This window comes from Rousettus aegyptiacus, unplaced genomic scaffold (genome assembly GCF_014176215.1).
Source record: "Rousettus aegyptiacus isolate mRouAeg1 unplaced genomic scaffold, mRouAeg1.p scaffold_m13_p_16, whole genome shotgun sequence".
Classification (NCBI taxonomy): Eukaryota; Metazoa; Chordata; class Mammalia; order Chiroptera; family Pteropodidae; genus Rousettus; species Rousettus aegyptiacus.
In genome coordinates this window covers 52,551,721-52,566,547 of record NW_023416291.1, presented here as the reverse complement: position 1 = coordinate 52,566,547, position 14,827 = coordinate 52,551,721, and the positions used below count along the sequence as shown (strand labels likewise).

At 65.2% G+C, this 14,827-nt stretch overlaps 1 protein-coding gene across 2 annotated transcripts in view; it reads right to left on the bottom strand.

Annotated features, from left to right (window-relative positions):
* SH3GL1 (SH3 domain containing GRB2 like 1, endophilin A2) overlaps positions 1-14,827 on the bottom strand; it is a 28,351-nt gene that overhangs the window by 1,312 nt on the left and 12,212 nt on the right. The window contains exons 2-9 of one of the 2 annotated variants that reach the window (XM_016144506.2): positions 4,067-4,135; positions 3,712-3,784; positions 2,627-2,770; positions 2,011-2,144; positions 1,698-1,856; positions 1,303-1,406; positions 602-726; positions 410-466 (exon numbers count right to left, since the gene is read on the bottom strand). In XM_016144506.2, the coding sequence (XP_015999992.1) occupies positions 410-466; positions 602-726; positions 1,303-1,406; positions 1,698-1,856; positions 2,011-2,144; positions 2,627-2,770; positions 3,712-3,784; positions 4,067-4,135 (865 nt within the window). The remainder of the gene's footprint in view (positions 1-409; positions 467-601; positions 727-1,302; positions 1,407-1,697; positions 1,857-2,010; positions 2,145-2,626; positions 2,771-3,711; positions 3,785-4,066; positions 4,136-14,827) is intronic. The other variant, XM_036234087.1, reaches the window with a different exon arrangement.

Sequence of the window (14,827 nt, the reverse complement as noted above, 5' to 3'; positions counted from 1 at the left end):
CTGGGCTCTGCCGGTGTGCAGGGCGAGCCAGCCAGGCCCCACCGGGTCTGCTGTGCCTAGAGTCCCCAAGGAGAGCCGCTCCTCTGTCTTGTTCCCTGGGTTGCTGGGAGGGAGCACGTGACGTGAAGATGGCCAGGGTTCTATGAGAGGCGCCGCCGTGCTCGTGGGAGCGGGGGTGCCGCGCGGCCTGCAGCCGGGGGTGCCCCGTGTCACAGCAGCTCCTCTTGTGCACGGGGAGGCCGAGGCCCAGGGGGGTGGGGACAGGCCGCCCGGTGCCCAGCGCCTTCCTGGCTCATGAGGGGCTGGGAGGACTGACCACAGTGGGCACCCACTTCTACTGGAGAAGGGGAGTGAGAGAGAACCTTCCAGAATGAAGGCAGCGTTGTATGCCAAGGCAGGGGACACTCACGCATGCTCCGGCTGGGGGTCCGGATGGGCTTGTCGGAAGATCGGAAGGACGAGGAGGCTGCTCGCAGACAGAGCACAGAGGGGGGAGGGCTGAGTGCTCTGGGGCGGCGGCCGGTCCCACCCCTGGGGTCCCTTTTGCAGAGGGTGGATGGGGGCCAGGCCCTGGGGCCGCGCAGCCCTTCACGGCTGTTACCTGTGAGGCTGGGGGTGGGCGCGCAGGGGAGGCCCCCGTTGGACTGCTCAGGCTCCCCCAGGTCGAAGGGTTCCCGGGCCTTGGGCTTGTATTCCCGCCTGGGGCGCGCAGAGGCCTCTCGCATCCTGCCGGTGAGGGCACACGTGTCAGCGGCCCCTCGGCCTGTTCCTGCGCCCTCGGTGCCAAGGCCGGGCACCCGCCCCCCAGCTCTTGGCGCTGCTGCCACGTGGGGGGGAGCCCTGGGGAAGCTGTGAGGAGACTCCCCAGGCCGGGCCCCAGACTCAGGCGTTTTCACTGCGACCCACGGAACCCCACCCGGCCCCACCAGGGAACCACTGCCACCCAAGGCTCCCTTTTTCTGCCCCAAGTGCGTGCAGGAGACCGAAAGTAGAGGAGGGGCGGAACTGCCCACCGCAGGCTGCCTCCCACCCTCGGGTCACTCTAGCCCTCTCCTTTGGGGACCAGGATGAGCTGCAAGAGGGCCTGCTCCCTCCTGCAACCCCCACTCCCACGCGCACAGCCAGGAATGATATGTGAGGAGACTCCCCAGGCCAGGCCAGCAGCCCCCAGGCTTTGGAGCCGCTCCCAGCAGCCTGGGCTGTTGGGGGAGGAGCCCCGGGCATCCAGGGACTGCCTGGGATTCAACAGTAGGGACTCCAGGTTTCCGGAAGCCCCATAGCACGGAGCAGGAAGGGGCTCACCGTCGCTTGAGCTTGTTGGCCAGTTCATCCAGGATCTGCACGGCCTGCCGGTGGTAGTCCAGCTGGGCGTCCACCAGGGCCGAGAGCTGGCTCACCTGCTCGATCTGCAAGCGAGCAGCAGGACTGAAGAGAGGCCCCCGCTGGCCCCCGCCTCCAGGCCGCCTCCTGCAGGGCCCCTTCCCGGACCGCTCCAGGCACAGGGCCCGAGCTGACCCTCCAGCTGCAGCTGGACGAGGGCGAAGGGCCCGAAAGAGACCCCAGAGCTTCAGGGGGCTGGTCGCTGCTCCCCTCTGGTTCTCATTCCCCCTTCCTTCCCTTCACGCCCCGAGCAGGCACTGAGCCCCCGGTGAGCTCGCTTCAGGGGCTCCGCAGGGTGGCCCCGGGCAGAGACGTACGTCGGTCTCCAGGAGGTTGTGCATGCTGGTCTCGGCCACCTCCTTGGACTCCTCGAACTTCTCCAGGGCCTGGCGCAGCTCCTCGTCGGGGATCTTGCCCTGCCGCTTCTTCTTGTAGTCGAAGTCCAGGCGGCGGCCCTCGAGCTTCTTCAGGTGGTGCTGGAGGCGAGGCGCGGGTCACACTGGCAGCTGGCCCTGGGACCTCCGGGAGGGCCATCCCAAACGCCATGCATCCCGTCCCACTGCGAGCGTGTGTGGTGGGCCGAGTGGGGACCCAGGAGGGAGGGACCCCGAGGGCGTGCTCGGGGCGTACCTGGATCTCCTTCAGGTCTTTGTCGCACAGGTTCTGCAAGGGGTCGATGAAGTTCTGCTTGACCTCTATGTCCAGGGAGTCCTTGACCTCGGCCAGGCACTTCATAGACTCCCCTGCGTCTAGCAGGGCGTCGCCTGTGGAAGAGGAGGGGTGAGGGGACAAACCGTCACAGGAGGCCTTGGCTTTCGGGGCCAAGACACCCCAACTCCTAAACAGCCCCATACCCCGCGGCCAGGGACCGGGACGAGAATTCAGAGCAAGGGACCGTACGGCCCAAACCTGAGCCACAGTGGCCGGGGACTGGCAGTGACAGGAGTTGAGCAGTCTGTCCTCCCGTGCTCTGAGAGGAACCAGGTTTGTTCTGAACCAGCCATGGCACGGGGGAGGGGTGGAGGTGGGGGCCGCGTCCCTCGGCCTGGGAAACCCAGGCGGGTCTGGGACCCTCGCTCCCCTGTGGGGGGCAGAGGGCTCTCGGGAGCCTCAGCTGCCTTCGTCCTGGGACTAGCGAGCACTAGAAAAGACCAGCACCATGGAGGGACGTGCCCTCCTCACCGCTGTGGGGAAGCTCCGGTCCTCAGCCTGGCCACCTCCCCACGCCAGCCTGCCGGGCCCTCACCGAAGTTGGACTCGCTGCCCAGCTCCTTCCCGTGGCGGATCATGCACTCGCCCAGCAGGCCCTCCGATTGCGGGTAGCCGGGGCTCTTCACCTGCCCCCGGATCTTGGACACCGTGTTAAGCATCGTCAGCTTGGCCCTTGAGGCTGGAACAGAAAGGGCCGGGTGAGCACGTGGGTGGTCTCTCCGGGAGCCACCTGGCCCGCGCTCGGCCAGCACTGGAGGGAGAGCCGGCTGCCCCCAGGAGCCACTTACTCCTAAAGAGCTCCCCTGGCCCGAGGTGCCTGGCTGCCCCGCCTGCTGACAACCAGGCTAGGGGAGCGGGCCTGCCCTCTCTGCTCTCATTGGCCACTAAGGATAACGGGCAGTGGGCAAGCGAGGTGACCAGCTCCTCTGGACACCCCAGGGCCACCTCGTCCTAAGGGACGACCCTCCCGACCTTGGCCTGGGGAGCAGCACCCCAGGGAAGTAGTGGTGGGCAGGTATGGGTGTGGACCGCACTCCGGGCGTGGTCTTGGCCCAGGGTGGGGAGGAGCTGTGCCCGCGCCTCTGCCCGCTCGCGCCTGTCCACCGCGGGCCACCAGGGACAGGCCTGGGTCTGCTGCCTGTCCCGCGTCCACTGTCTCCTGCTACAGGAACCAGTGTTTGGATTTTCCTCAAGGAAAGGCTCCTGCTTCCCTGTCACCCCAGGAGACCCCACTGCACGCTCCAAGGCGGGCGTGTGGCTGGGGCCCGACAGACGAGGGAGCGGCGCCCAGTTCCACGCGGGCTAACGAAGCGGGCGGGGAAGATGCCCTTCTCTGACGGGGCTGTCAGCTGTCAGGGCGATTTAAGGCGAGGACTGACATGAGGGCCGAAAGCTGTCAGACAAAGCAGCAGGGAAACGCGCCAACGTGGAAAGGCCGCCTGAGCACCCCGCCCGAGCACCCCTGGACCCGGCTGGGCCTGAAACCTGCCGGGCCCCGGGCGCCTCGGTTCTGGGCGCCCTGACGTTCCCCCGATGCTCTGGTAACCGGGCGACTCCTGAATGGCGCAGGGACGCTGGGCAGTCGGGGGCAGACCCCTTGCAGCTAGCTGGCGCCCTTACCTGGGTTGGGCTGCAGGTACTCAATGGTTCTGGCCAACACTTCCACCACGGCCTTGCTGGTGACGTCCACCTTCTGTAAAGAGAGGCAGCATGTGGGGTCTCGAAACCACCGGGGTGCCCAAGGCCAAACCAGAGGCCCCTGCCACCCCCTGCCCTGCCCCCTGGCGCCTGCCGGCCTCAGACCTCACGCGAGAACTACCGCTGCTCTGGGCGCCGCCTGCCAGGGCCGGGGGAGGCCCGCGACCTGTCCAGTCCATCCTCCTGTGCCTCCCCCGGCCCCGGCCGTCGGAGCTGGGTCTGTGGAGGGCCCGGTAAACAGCGCCGGCCTCGAGGGGCACACCACCTCTCCCGTTACCTTCTCCATCTCTTTGAAGTCATCGTCAAGCTTGGTCCCTTCAGCCCCTCCGACCTTCTCACTGACCAGCTAGGGGACAGGAAGAGGAGGAAGAGCGTGAGTCTCAGGAGAGAACGAGGAAGCCCCAGGTTTCCTTCCCGCCATGTCCGCTGCCGGTGGGAGGGCGAGGGGTCAGGACACGCACGACAGCTTCCCAGGAAAGAACCTGGCCACCGATGGCAAGCCAGGTGGCCGAGGGAGGTCCCGGCTCCAAAGCCACACACCCCTTCAACAGATGGGTCCCTGTGCCCCTGCGAGGCGGTGGTTCTCCATGTGGCCGCACCCTGGGGCCACGGGAAGGGGCTGGGCACAGGCATGAGGGGCCACCGTGTGTGTGGCGGGGAGAAGGCACTGGGGCTGGTGCAGGGCCCAGCCCGGGGACTGACCGCCTGAGCTGCCGGGCACGCTCTGTCACACGCCATCCCCTAGGGGACCTCGCAGGAGAGGCAGAGGCTGCCCTCTGGCTTCTGCTAGCGACTTCTTGAGGAAAGACCCTGGCCTCCCCTAGGCGTTTTGGGGTGTTCCACTGTGTTTCATGGGACAGTTTCACTTCTTTTGATTATGGTAAAACAGGACGTTCTCAAATTCGGCGGTTACCGGAGAGGGAAGTGAGCCTGCGGCGCGGCGGGGACGCTCCTCAGCTGAGTGGGAAGCGGGTGCTCGAGACCACACCTTCCGGGCTGAGGGCTGAGGGCGCTGACGGGGGCAGCTCTCCCAGGCAGGGGCGCCCGCTGAGGGACCAACGCTCCCAGCGTTCTGGACCTTGGCCGAAGAGCAGCGAGGACTCCGACACAGCAGAGAATGTGCAGTGGGGGGCGGTCCCCAGGAGGGGCTGTGAACGGCCACCAGAGGAACAAAGCGGGGAACAGGGGGGAGAAGTCTCTGCCCAGGGGCGCTGGACGACAGCCACCCCTCAGTGGCAGGCGCGTCTGCAGGGAGCGGGATCCTGCTGGGTGGGGCCGCAGCGCCGTCCTCTCAGCGAGGAAACCCGATGGACGCGACCCAGAAGCGAGTGGGCTGGTACACAGTGTGCTTTGCCGGCGGGGGGGGGGGGGCGCACGCCAGGATGGGGGCGCCACGCCTGCTCAGCGTCCCTGCGCCTCTTCCAGCCACTGTGCTCTGGGTGGCCACGCACGGCGCCTGATGACAGGGCCACTGGGCCCCTGTCCTCTCCTGGCCCGGGCCAGGGTCTAGGCGCAGCCCCTCCGCCTGCCCTCCACCTGCGTGACCTTGCCCACAGCGAGCAGCCCCCTCCTCGGCGGTAAGGGGACCAGGCACGGAGACGCGGAGTCGCTCGTGGGCAGTCTGGAGAGCCAGAGAGGGTGGCCCGGGAGCTGGAGGGCCTCAAGGGTTCGGGCCCAGCCACCGGCCCTGTAATGCGACAAGTCACGCCTGAGGCGGGAGGACAGTACGCGAGGCCCCGGAGACTGCCTTGGCCCCGAGGAGGGCCTCTCCGGCGAGGGGGACAGAAACGCTGGAAGCAGCGGCGACGCAGGGAAGAGCGTGACGGCCGCAGGGGGGCGCCAGCACGGCCGCTCGGCAGCAGGGCGTGGCCGTGGCCGGACGGGCCACGCAGCCCGGCGCTGGCCACTCTGGACCTCAGCAGACGGGCCGGTTCCCAGCAGGCAGAGCAAGGCCAGCCCGGCAGACGGTCTTCTGCTTGAGATGCAACTTTGGGGGCACAAGGCCACGGTCCTGGTCCACTGTGAGCCAGGTACCGTGTGGGCACTTCCTGCGTGTCATTTATTGTCACATTACTTGATGGCACTGCAGGGTCCAGTGTACCCAACTACAGATGAGGAAACCGAGGGCGGAGAGACGGCAGAACTTAAAGGCTGTGGAGCTGTATGTGGAGGGACTGTGAGCTGCGACCAGGCCTGCCGGACTGGCCGGTCCGCCCTGTACCGTGCCCCATCCTGGAGGACTGGTCGGCGATGGAATGGGGTGAAGCCCGGGGCCCGCGCAGGGCCCAGGCGGAAGGGCGTGGGGCGTCCGAGGCCTGGGGAGGCGTCAGGCCTCACCCCGCTGCAGAGGCCCCAGGAGGTGACCGTGATGACCCCGGGCAGGGCTTAGGAATTCCTGAGCTGGGATGACGGCAGGGGGTGGGGAGGGAGGCGCAGCTGCTCCCCGCCCTGCTAGCCTCCTGTCATCTGGGGGGACGTGCCAAACAGCTCGGAGCAAACCCTCTGGTTTCCATTACAGTCTCCCGTGTCGTGACTCAGGCAGCCCACGACACGGGCCGGGCCCCAGCCGACACACGCAGCTGCCCGCCTTCTCGATCTCCTTTGTCTGCTCGCGCTCCCGGGCCCGACCCAGATGCTGGCAGACATGGGCGGCGTGCTTTTTGGCTAACCAGACTCTTTCTGGAAAAGTGAGCTAAGCGTGCTTCTGGAGAGGTGACACGCAGTGCACCAGCTGCGCCAAAGCCTCCCGCTCTCGACGAGTCCAGCCCTGCCCAGAAACCTTCAATGGCCCCCAGTGTCACCAGGATACGCAGGACAATTTCCAAAGCCGGGGCCCTTGTGAGTGGCTCGATTATGAAATGCTTGCTGATGGGGGTGATACAGGCTGGAGGCAGCTCAGAGCGCCCACAGGGCCCGAGGGTGGGGCCAGGCCACTATCCTCAGGGGTGACAGAGAGGTGCCGCCCTCCTAGCCCAGCCGGGAGAAAGCGGAGGGTGGACATCAAGCCTCAACCCAAGGAGACAGGCCCTGGGGGCTGGGGAGAAGCCCACTCCCTCGCAGCCCCCAGGAGACACTGAGCTGACTGAGTGAGTCCTCACCCCGTTAAACCCGCGGAGGGGGCGTCTCCAAGTCAGAACTCCCTCTGCCCCGCTGGGAAGTCCAGAACCACCCGGGCTTGGCGGTGCCCTTCACGCCTCCCGGCACGTTTCCTCTCTACCCCAAATCAAAGCCAAAAGTTTAGAAAGCAGCTCTGTGAACGGAAGCGGGGGGAATGGTCAGCCAGGAAGTAGCTTCTACAGTTACTCTATACGTGGAAACCCCAAACTGAGCACTGCGACCACCAGCTCAGGCCCCAGGGGTCAGACACGGCCCACAGACACAGTGCGCGCAGCGTGTCATGGGTCTGCTGGGGACCCAGTTCTGACAGCAGCAGGAGAGGGGAGCCCAGGGCCTCTTCTGGGCAGAGGGGGCAGGCGCTGGGGTCTGGGGCTGGCCGCTGAGAAACCAGCTCAGAAGCACAACCCTCAGGGCCCTCAGGCTGCGGGGACGAGCCAGCTGCGGGGTCTCCCACCTGGGGTGGGGGCGTGGGAGGGGAGGAGGCTGGCTGCCGCTGTGGAGAAGTCCGGCACAGGCGCCTTAGTCGGACCCGGCCTCGCGCAGTCTAGGCAGTTTTCTGCCACAAGCAGCGCCGGCCACGGATGTCACATCTCAGGGCGGCTCCAGCCCACCCGCCTCTTGGCACACGCATCGCAGGACCGCCTGGCTCCTCGCTCCTCCAGCGGGGCCGGCCCAGGGTGATCCACGCCTTCTGTCTGCGCGGCGCTAAGCTCGCTGCCACGTGAAGCCTCAGCTGCTGCCTCCCCGCCTGGCACGTGCTATCAAGATGAGGCGCAAACCCGAAAACGAGACCAGTCCTCTCAGAGTCACCCGTCTGGCTTAATGCAAGAGTCTGAGCTGGAAACGGCCCGAGCACTGGGAGCAGAGCGGGCACCGGCCGCTGGAAAGAACTGGCTTTAGAGGAGGAGGTGACGGCAGAGGAAGACAGTCATGAAGGGACCGTTGGGATGGGCTAGCGAGCAGATGACAGAGCTCCCTGAGATGTGAATGAGGTCCGGCTTCACGCTCTGGCCTCCTTCCGCTGGTCCCCATACCTAAGGCTACGGGTCCCTCCGGGTGAGCACAGAGAAGCCGGCCCCTGCAGACGGGGGCTGAAAGGAACAGTTTTTCTTTGCTGACAGCAAAGCCACCAGACCTGCACGAGCGCCCGGGCCACCGCTCATGCCGCCGTGACACTGCTGTCCTGATGAGACCCCGGACTGTGGCACCGGCTTTAAACACCGGGCTCCTCCGCGAGGGCCCGCGCGAGGCCCCAGGAGCCCTCCGCCCGCCGGAACCAGGCCCGCCCCAGCCTGGCTCACGCTCGCGTCGCTTTCCTCCCCCGGACCCCCGGGCGACCTCCTCGCCGGTCTGTCCAGAACCTTCGGTCCCAGCACCAGTAACTGATGGCAAGCTCCTAGGGCACGAGGTCCCCACGTACTGCTTTCTGCTGTCACCCGGTACCACACATGGGAGGGACGGATGCCGTCTGACTGGCGGGCCCAACGCTCTGCACCCAAATCACCCTGCGGGGCCAACTCCGGCTGGCCCCCCGCATGCCCTGGACAGGGTCGAGGGGGAGTGGGCTGTGCCCAGACCCCTTCCTCACCTCCCAGAGGAGCAGCTAACGGAATGCGGCATGACGGCACCAGAAGACCCGGCGCTGGGGGCGTGTGTCACCCACGGGGCCACAGAGGAGTGGGGGGTTGGGCAGACACGGGCGGCTACAGGACTCAGCCCGTTCAAGGGACATGCCTCCCTCCCTTGCCCCAGGGGACCCAGGCGTCCTCGCAGACAGGGCGACGAGGAACCCACACCCTGCCTGGCCTGACCTGCCCGTGGATGGTGGCGGGAGAGGCAGGCTGAGTGGCGCCGTCTGTGCCCAGGGGTTTTCCCTCATGGCCCGGCGGCCCAGAGGCCAGGCCCCGGGCACCCGCCCTACACGCTATGGAGGGCAGTGGCCGGGGGTCAGGATGCCAGGGACCCTAGTGCCAGCCCCTCTGGGGACCCTCCCTACTTCCTCACCTATGATCGAGAGCACTGGCCCGGGTCCACTCTAAGGACTGGCAGCCCTGGGGTTCCCACCCAGACGCCATCCAGCTTCCAAGAAGAAGCAGAAGCACGCAACGAAGACTGGTCAACCTCGGAGCTGGGGGAGGCGGGGAGGGCTCCGTGTTCGCTCAGCTGAGGAAAGCTGGCTCGGAACACCGCACGTACGGTTTGTGGCGGGAGGCCGGCCCGGCGCGCCGAGAGGGCTCCCGGAGCCGTGATGTTTCCGCGAGACACTGCAGACGCTGCGCAGCTTCTCGGACCTGCTGCCTTGGCAGCCCTTTCGTCACCCCCAAAAACCCCGCAGGAAGGGACAGGGCCGGCCAGGACCTGCAGAGCCCACGCGGCCCAGCTGCAGCCTCTGGGCGAGTGCCTTCACCTTGTAAATGGGACAACCAGGACCCGCTGCCCCAGGCCGGGCAGCGTAGTGTGTGTGTGTCTATGTGTGCACGTGCGTGCGACACCAAGACAAGACAGGCGGGGTGACTGGTCTCTGAGTCTTAAATCACGCACTCCAAAGGCCGCCCCGTCCTCTGATCTGCTTCCCCGTTTTCTCAGCCTGCCCAGGCCCAGCAGGGTGCTGGGGCACGAGGGAGCTGACTAAGGATGAGCAAGGGCCCCTGGGAGACCGGCCCTGCCTGGTCAGGAGTGTCCCAGACAGGGCAAGGCCACACCCCCAGGCCCTGGCGGCAGGCCTGACCCAAGCCAGCACCCTGGGCGGTGCAAGGGTTCTATGCCCGACTGATGCCAGCCACTGACTGAGGCTCGTCCCTGAGGAACGAGTCACATCTGTATCTATTGCCAGAGCTGAAGTCTCTGGACCCACACTGACCGGCCTCATGTACTCTAATTTCTCAGCTTGTCACCTAACTGGGAAAATCAATTTCAGATGAAAACTTATAAAAAGAAACACCCAAACCACAAACAAATGAGGTGATACATCCCCCGGGGCCTGCCTGGCAGGGCGCCCGGCCCCGCACGTCCGTGGGCCGGGCTCGCCGTCGGGGCTGCCGGCAGCGGGCTCTGGGACACTTATGTGCAGACGCGACACGGGTTTTCTGCAAACTCATCCGTTACCGACGGCAAAGCTGATGCAAGAGAAGCCTTTCAGGACGGGGTGGGCAACAGGGCCTGGAAGTCCTGTGGGGCACAGCTGCCCGGCCTCTGGGAGGCATGGGGACAACCTCTGTGTCACACACTGTGACCACAGCCCACTGTTCAAGAGGCTGCAGGTGCCCAGTACCAGTCTCCGTGAGGGGTGACAAGCACCCCAACGATAATGAGCCAGGGTGAGCGCCTGCCCGACCTAAAAGCCCAGGGCCCTGCCTCCCGGAACGCAAATGCTGTCTCCCTGTCTCTAATTCCCCTTCCATTTTTAAAGGTCTAACTAAGGAGAAGCCGCCACTTCCAGGAAGCCTTTCTGATTCTCCATCGCCCACCTCCTTACCTAAGCAGGAGTGACCTAGTGGTCACCCCTGAGACCTCCTCTCAAGCCCCTGCTCCCTTTGGACCCTGCCTTGGACTAGGTTCTGTTTTCTGTTCTGCCAAGGCGCCCACCCACCTCACCCCACTCCCTGTGGCCTCCCCTGCCAGACTGCGAGCGGCCGTCACTGCCGCTCTCTCGCTCAGAATGGCATCTGAGACTCGGGAGGCACTTAGCTGACATGACTGCATAGGGGCTTGACATCCCAACACACCACGGTGGCTGAGCTCTGGGAGGGCAGGGGCCTCGGGAGCTGGCTGCACGACAGCACCGCCCCCCCCCCCCCAAACTTTCCTTCACGCTGCTTGCTTATGGGAAGTTCGAGCTACGCGGGCACTCTGGCCAGAGGCTGCCAGTCCAGTTCCCCGCTCTCTGCCCACGCTCTGCCCACAGCTGGCTCCCACACCAGAGAGCAAAAGTTCAGGAAAATATGCACACCACAAATCTGGGCAAGTCAGGCCCGGACTGGCTCACACCCAGAGGACCCCGCCGCCCCGAGCGGGCTGGTTGCTTATCAAGAGGAAGCCCCTGGAAGAGACAAGTCTGTGGGTGGGAGGACAGGGCACAGGAGAAGGCTAACAGGCACGCAGGCTCTGAAGACCAAACCGAAAGGCCCGAAAACACACCCGGCTGGAGCTGGAACACACTTAGGTGCCCGGCGGATCACGGGGGAGGGGGTGGCTGGCCTGGGCGCCCCCCGCACCCAGGCAGCCCCGGGCAGTAGCTCTGAGTGGGCGCTGAGGAATGTGTCCTCACCCAGTTCCACTGTTCACCTGTCACACCAGAGGGTGACTATAGGCTCGGCTGACAAGTGACTCATGGCCCTGGTGGCTCAGTCGCCAAGACCAGTTTCTTCAGGTGTGGCTGCCAACGAACGGCACCTGGGCAGGTCACGATCCCGGGAGAGTGCTCGGCACCACAGACCAGCCCCCGCCGTGGGTCAGGGATGGGTGCCGAGCGCCAGGGCCAAGTGTCAGACGCCGGCATGCCACACTGTCCTCTGTCTAGGACACTCGCCCTTCTACACTGCAGAGCCGGTCGGAGACCGGCCGCTGCACGGAGTCTCAGAATCGCTGTCAAAGCTCAGCGCGCAGACCAGGGAACCGACAGGGCCAAGGAGGAGGGAGCTGCCAGGGCCGGGCGGGCAGTTCCAGGTGGTCGCTGGGGCAAACCGCTCCTGTCCCCTGCCGTTACCACGCTGGAGCCCTCAGTGGGCGGGCCTTCCCTTCCTGACGATGCGCACTCAGGCTGTAGGGACACAGGCTCGCCGACATCTCTGCTCGGGCTCAAGGTGGGGGCGCACCCAGACTGCCAGGTGCCTAGACCCCCTCAGGCGCAGGTGGAGAAGAGCCGTTCTCGGGGGTCCTCCTCCTCCTCCGCCAAGGCTCACTGTCATCCCAGCAACTCCCCTGGGGGGCAGCGTGGCCTCACCTCCCCACCCCAGGCACACTGTCCCCAAACACTAAATCCCCGTCATCGAGGCAGCGTCGGCCACAGTGACAGTCCGCAGAGCAGCATGCTGGGCGCCCAGCAGGTGCTGGGGGGGGGGGTGTCCCTCCTTGTTGAGATGATACAGAAACGCCCGAGCGCAGACCCCGCGGCTCAGCAGCGCTCTCCAAAACAAGGGTGTGACCGAGGCCGCGAGACACCGCTGGACGCGGGGGAGCAGAGGGGCCCGGACCACAGAATGGGGACTGGCGCTGGCTGTGCCTTTAAGCAAGAATGTGCGCTCCTCGGAGCCCCAGTTTCCTCAGCTGTAAAGTGGGGTGACGACAACGGCGTGCTGTGCGGCTCAGGTGTGAACCGCCCCACAAACACGAGCCCGCCGTCGGCTGCGTGACGCCGTCCGTCCGTCCGGAGGAGGGAGCGCGGCAAGGCGCGTGGGCGGGCGGCGGTCCGGGGCGTGGGCGGGGTCTGCCTGGTGGCCGGTGACGGCGGTGGGATCGCCGCTGCTGGGGCGGAAGGTCTGGCGTGGCTCTTCTGTGGGGGCGAGGGCGACACGCTGGCGGCCCCCCTCGGAGGGCCTTGTGCTTCCGCACGCTCGTCGCCCCCCACGCCGGGACACACGCACGCGCGGTGCCGGCACTGCCGACTGCGCGCTCCCCGGGGCTCAGTGAGGGTCTCGCCCGACGCCCGGCACCTCCCGCACCACGTACAGCTGCTGGCGGGTGACTGTGAGGCGCGACTGTGACGCTCTATCGGGGGGACGGGAGGAACGAAGCACGAGGTGACACGGCTGGGCTTGCAGGGCGGTGGGCAGCGCCCGGGGCACACGTGCTGCCCCGTGTGACCTGGGCACCGCGAGTCTCCTCCTCTGCCACGCAACCTGGCCCACTGGCCGTCCCGGGACACCCTGCCCTCTCTTCCAGACGGTGCACGTCGCTTCGAGGAGCCGAGCTCGCACCCTGGGCACGAGGGCCCCCCTCGCAGGGCCCGCCGCACTGGCCAGGGGGCTGGGCCGTGCCGCCCGAGGCGCCCTCAGCAGCAGCGGCTTCTCATCTTCTGCTTTCACTTTTTGCAGGAGAACAGCTGCCCTGCCCTCCTCCCCAGGTCTCGCTGCCACAGTGCTATGCGATGCGTGTCTGGTGTGGCCACTTCCTGAGCCAGGAGCCACAAGAATATTCAAATCTATCTCTACCAGAGGACACGGGTTTGGCAGCAGGGCCTCCACCTGGCACTCGGGGAAGCTTCCCCCGCCCGGAAGGACCGACCCCACAGCCAGCCGTGCCGGGCTCCTGGGTGAGGGCTGGGAACACAACAGGCAGGGCCTGGCTCCGGCACCTGCCCAGGGAGCCCTGCGCCCTCTTCCCCTCTCTCCTTGCTATGTGGAGATCCAATGCCACGGCCCTGGTCATGTCCCTACGAACCTCCCCTGGCTCTTCCCTACAGGGCGCTTGTCACAGGGACCCTGGGTCACCGTACCAGCGCTGTTTCACCCGCTCAGCCACCGCGCATGTTCGAGACATTCTCCTGCTCTACACCAAACGTTCAGGGTCAACATGGGATGACCAGATCCCCATTTTTGATAGAGTTGTCCTTATTCATTCAATAAATATTTACTATTTACATGTGCCAGGTTAGTAGAGGGAAAAAAGATTAATAACGTAGGCACACAAAAAAATGATAACGTAAGGATCTCTGATAAGGGACCGACAGGGAGAAGCCGCTTACTTCGTGGGGAGGGAAGCAGAGAGGACACACAGGGCATGGCCCGGGCCTGGGCTCTGAAGGGTGGACTGGAATCGGACACGCGGAAGAGCCAAGGCCGTGCTGGGCGCAGACACACACGCACGGGGACACGGGGGCCTGCAGCCATGCAGAGGACGGGGCGCCGAGGGCTGCCGTGGAAACAACTACCAGACGCGATTCTGAAGTGTCCCTTCCGAAGATGTCGGGGGTCATCAGCGTGAGCCTCTGGGCTCCGTGGTAGGAAGAAATGTGCCATCAGGCTGGGGGACCACCGGCCGCTTTCTACAGAGCCACCGAGAACCGACATAGGACACAGGTCAAGACACGCTGCGCCGCTCCGAACGGCGGCGCCCAGGTCAGCCGGGCAGCGGCGGTTCTGGCATCGAATCCGCCAGGAGCAGGTTTCCAGAGTCACGTCAAACGGCGGGGGAGGGCTTCCTATCAGTCTGCCAGCTTTGAGGTCACCAAGGCAAGATTCCTGGAACCAGGGAGACACTTCTGCATTTTCGGAGTTGGCCCACAGCCCTGCACCTGAGGACGGCGGGGCAACCGCCATTAGCGTGGCGCCTGCGCGTCCGCTCGGCAGAGGGAAAGGGCCGGTTTTCTGCTGACTCCGGTCATTAAGCCAGAGGCGGGAGCTAATGGAGGATCATACACGTGCGGACACAGACACACGTGCGGACACACGCAGAGACACGGACGCACACGCCTCTCCACGGTCGCACTGAGAGCCTTCGTACCAGGCAAGGCGGCAGAGCAGCACGGGCCTGTTCCAGCGTCCTGTGGCTGCTCTGCTGTTAATGAGTCACCGCAAACTTACTGATTAAGTGAGACACAAAAAAGAAGGGAAGGAAATACTTTGCTCGTGGATTAGAGGGATTAATGTTGTTAAGATGTCCTTACCACCTACAGCGATCTACGGACTCGATCCTATTAAACTACCAATGGTGCTCTTCTCAGAATCAGACCGAACCCTACAATTTATATGGAACCACAAAAGACCCTAAATAGCAGAGGAAATTTTGTGAAAAAACAAAGTGGGAGGTATCACACTCCCTGATAGCAAACTGTACTACAAAGGCACGATGATCAGAACAGCACGGTACTGGAATAAAAACAGACGTACACTCCAGAGAGCCGGAAATCAATCCGCACTTGCACGATCAACTAATCTGTGGCGAGCCAAGGATATACAGTAGGGGACAGAGAGTCTCTTCAATA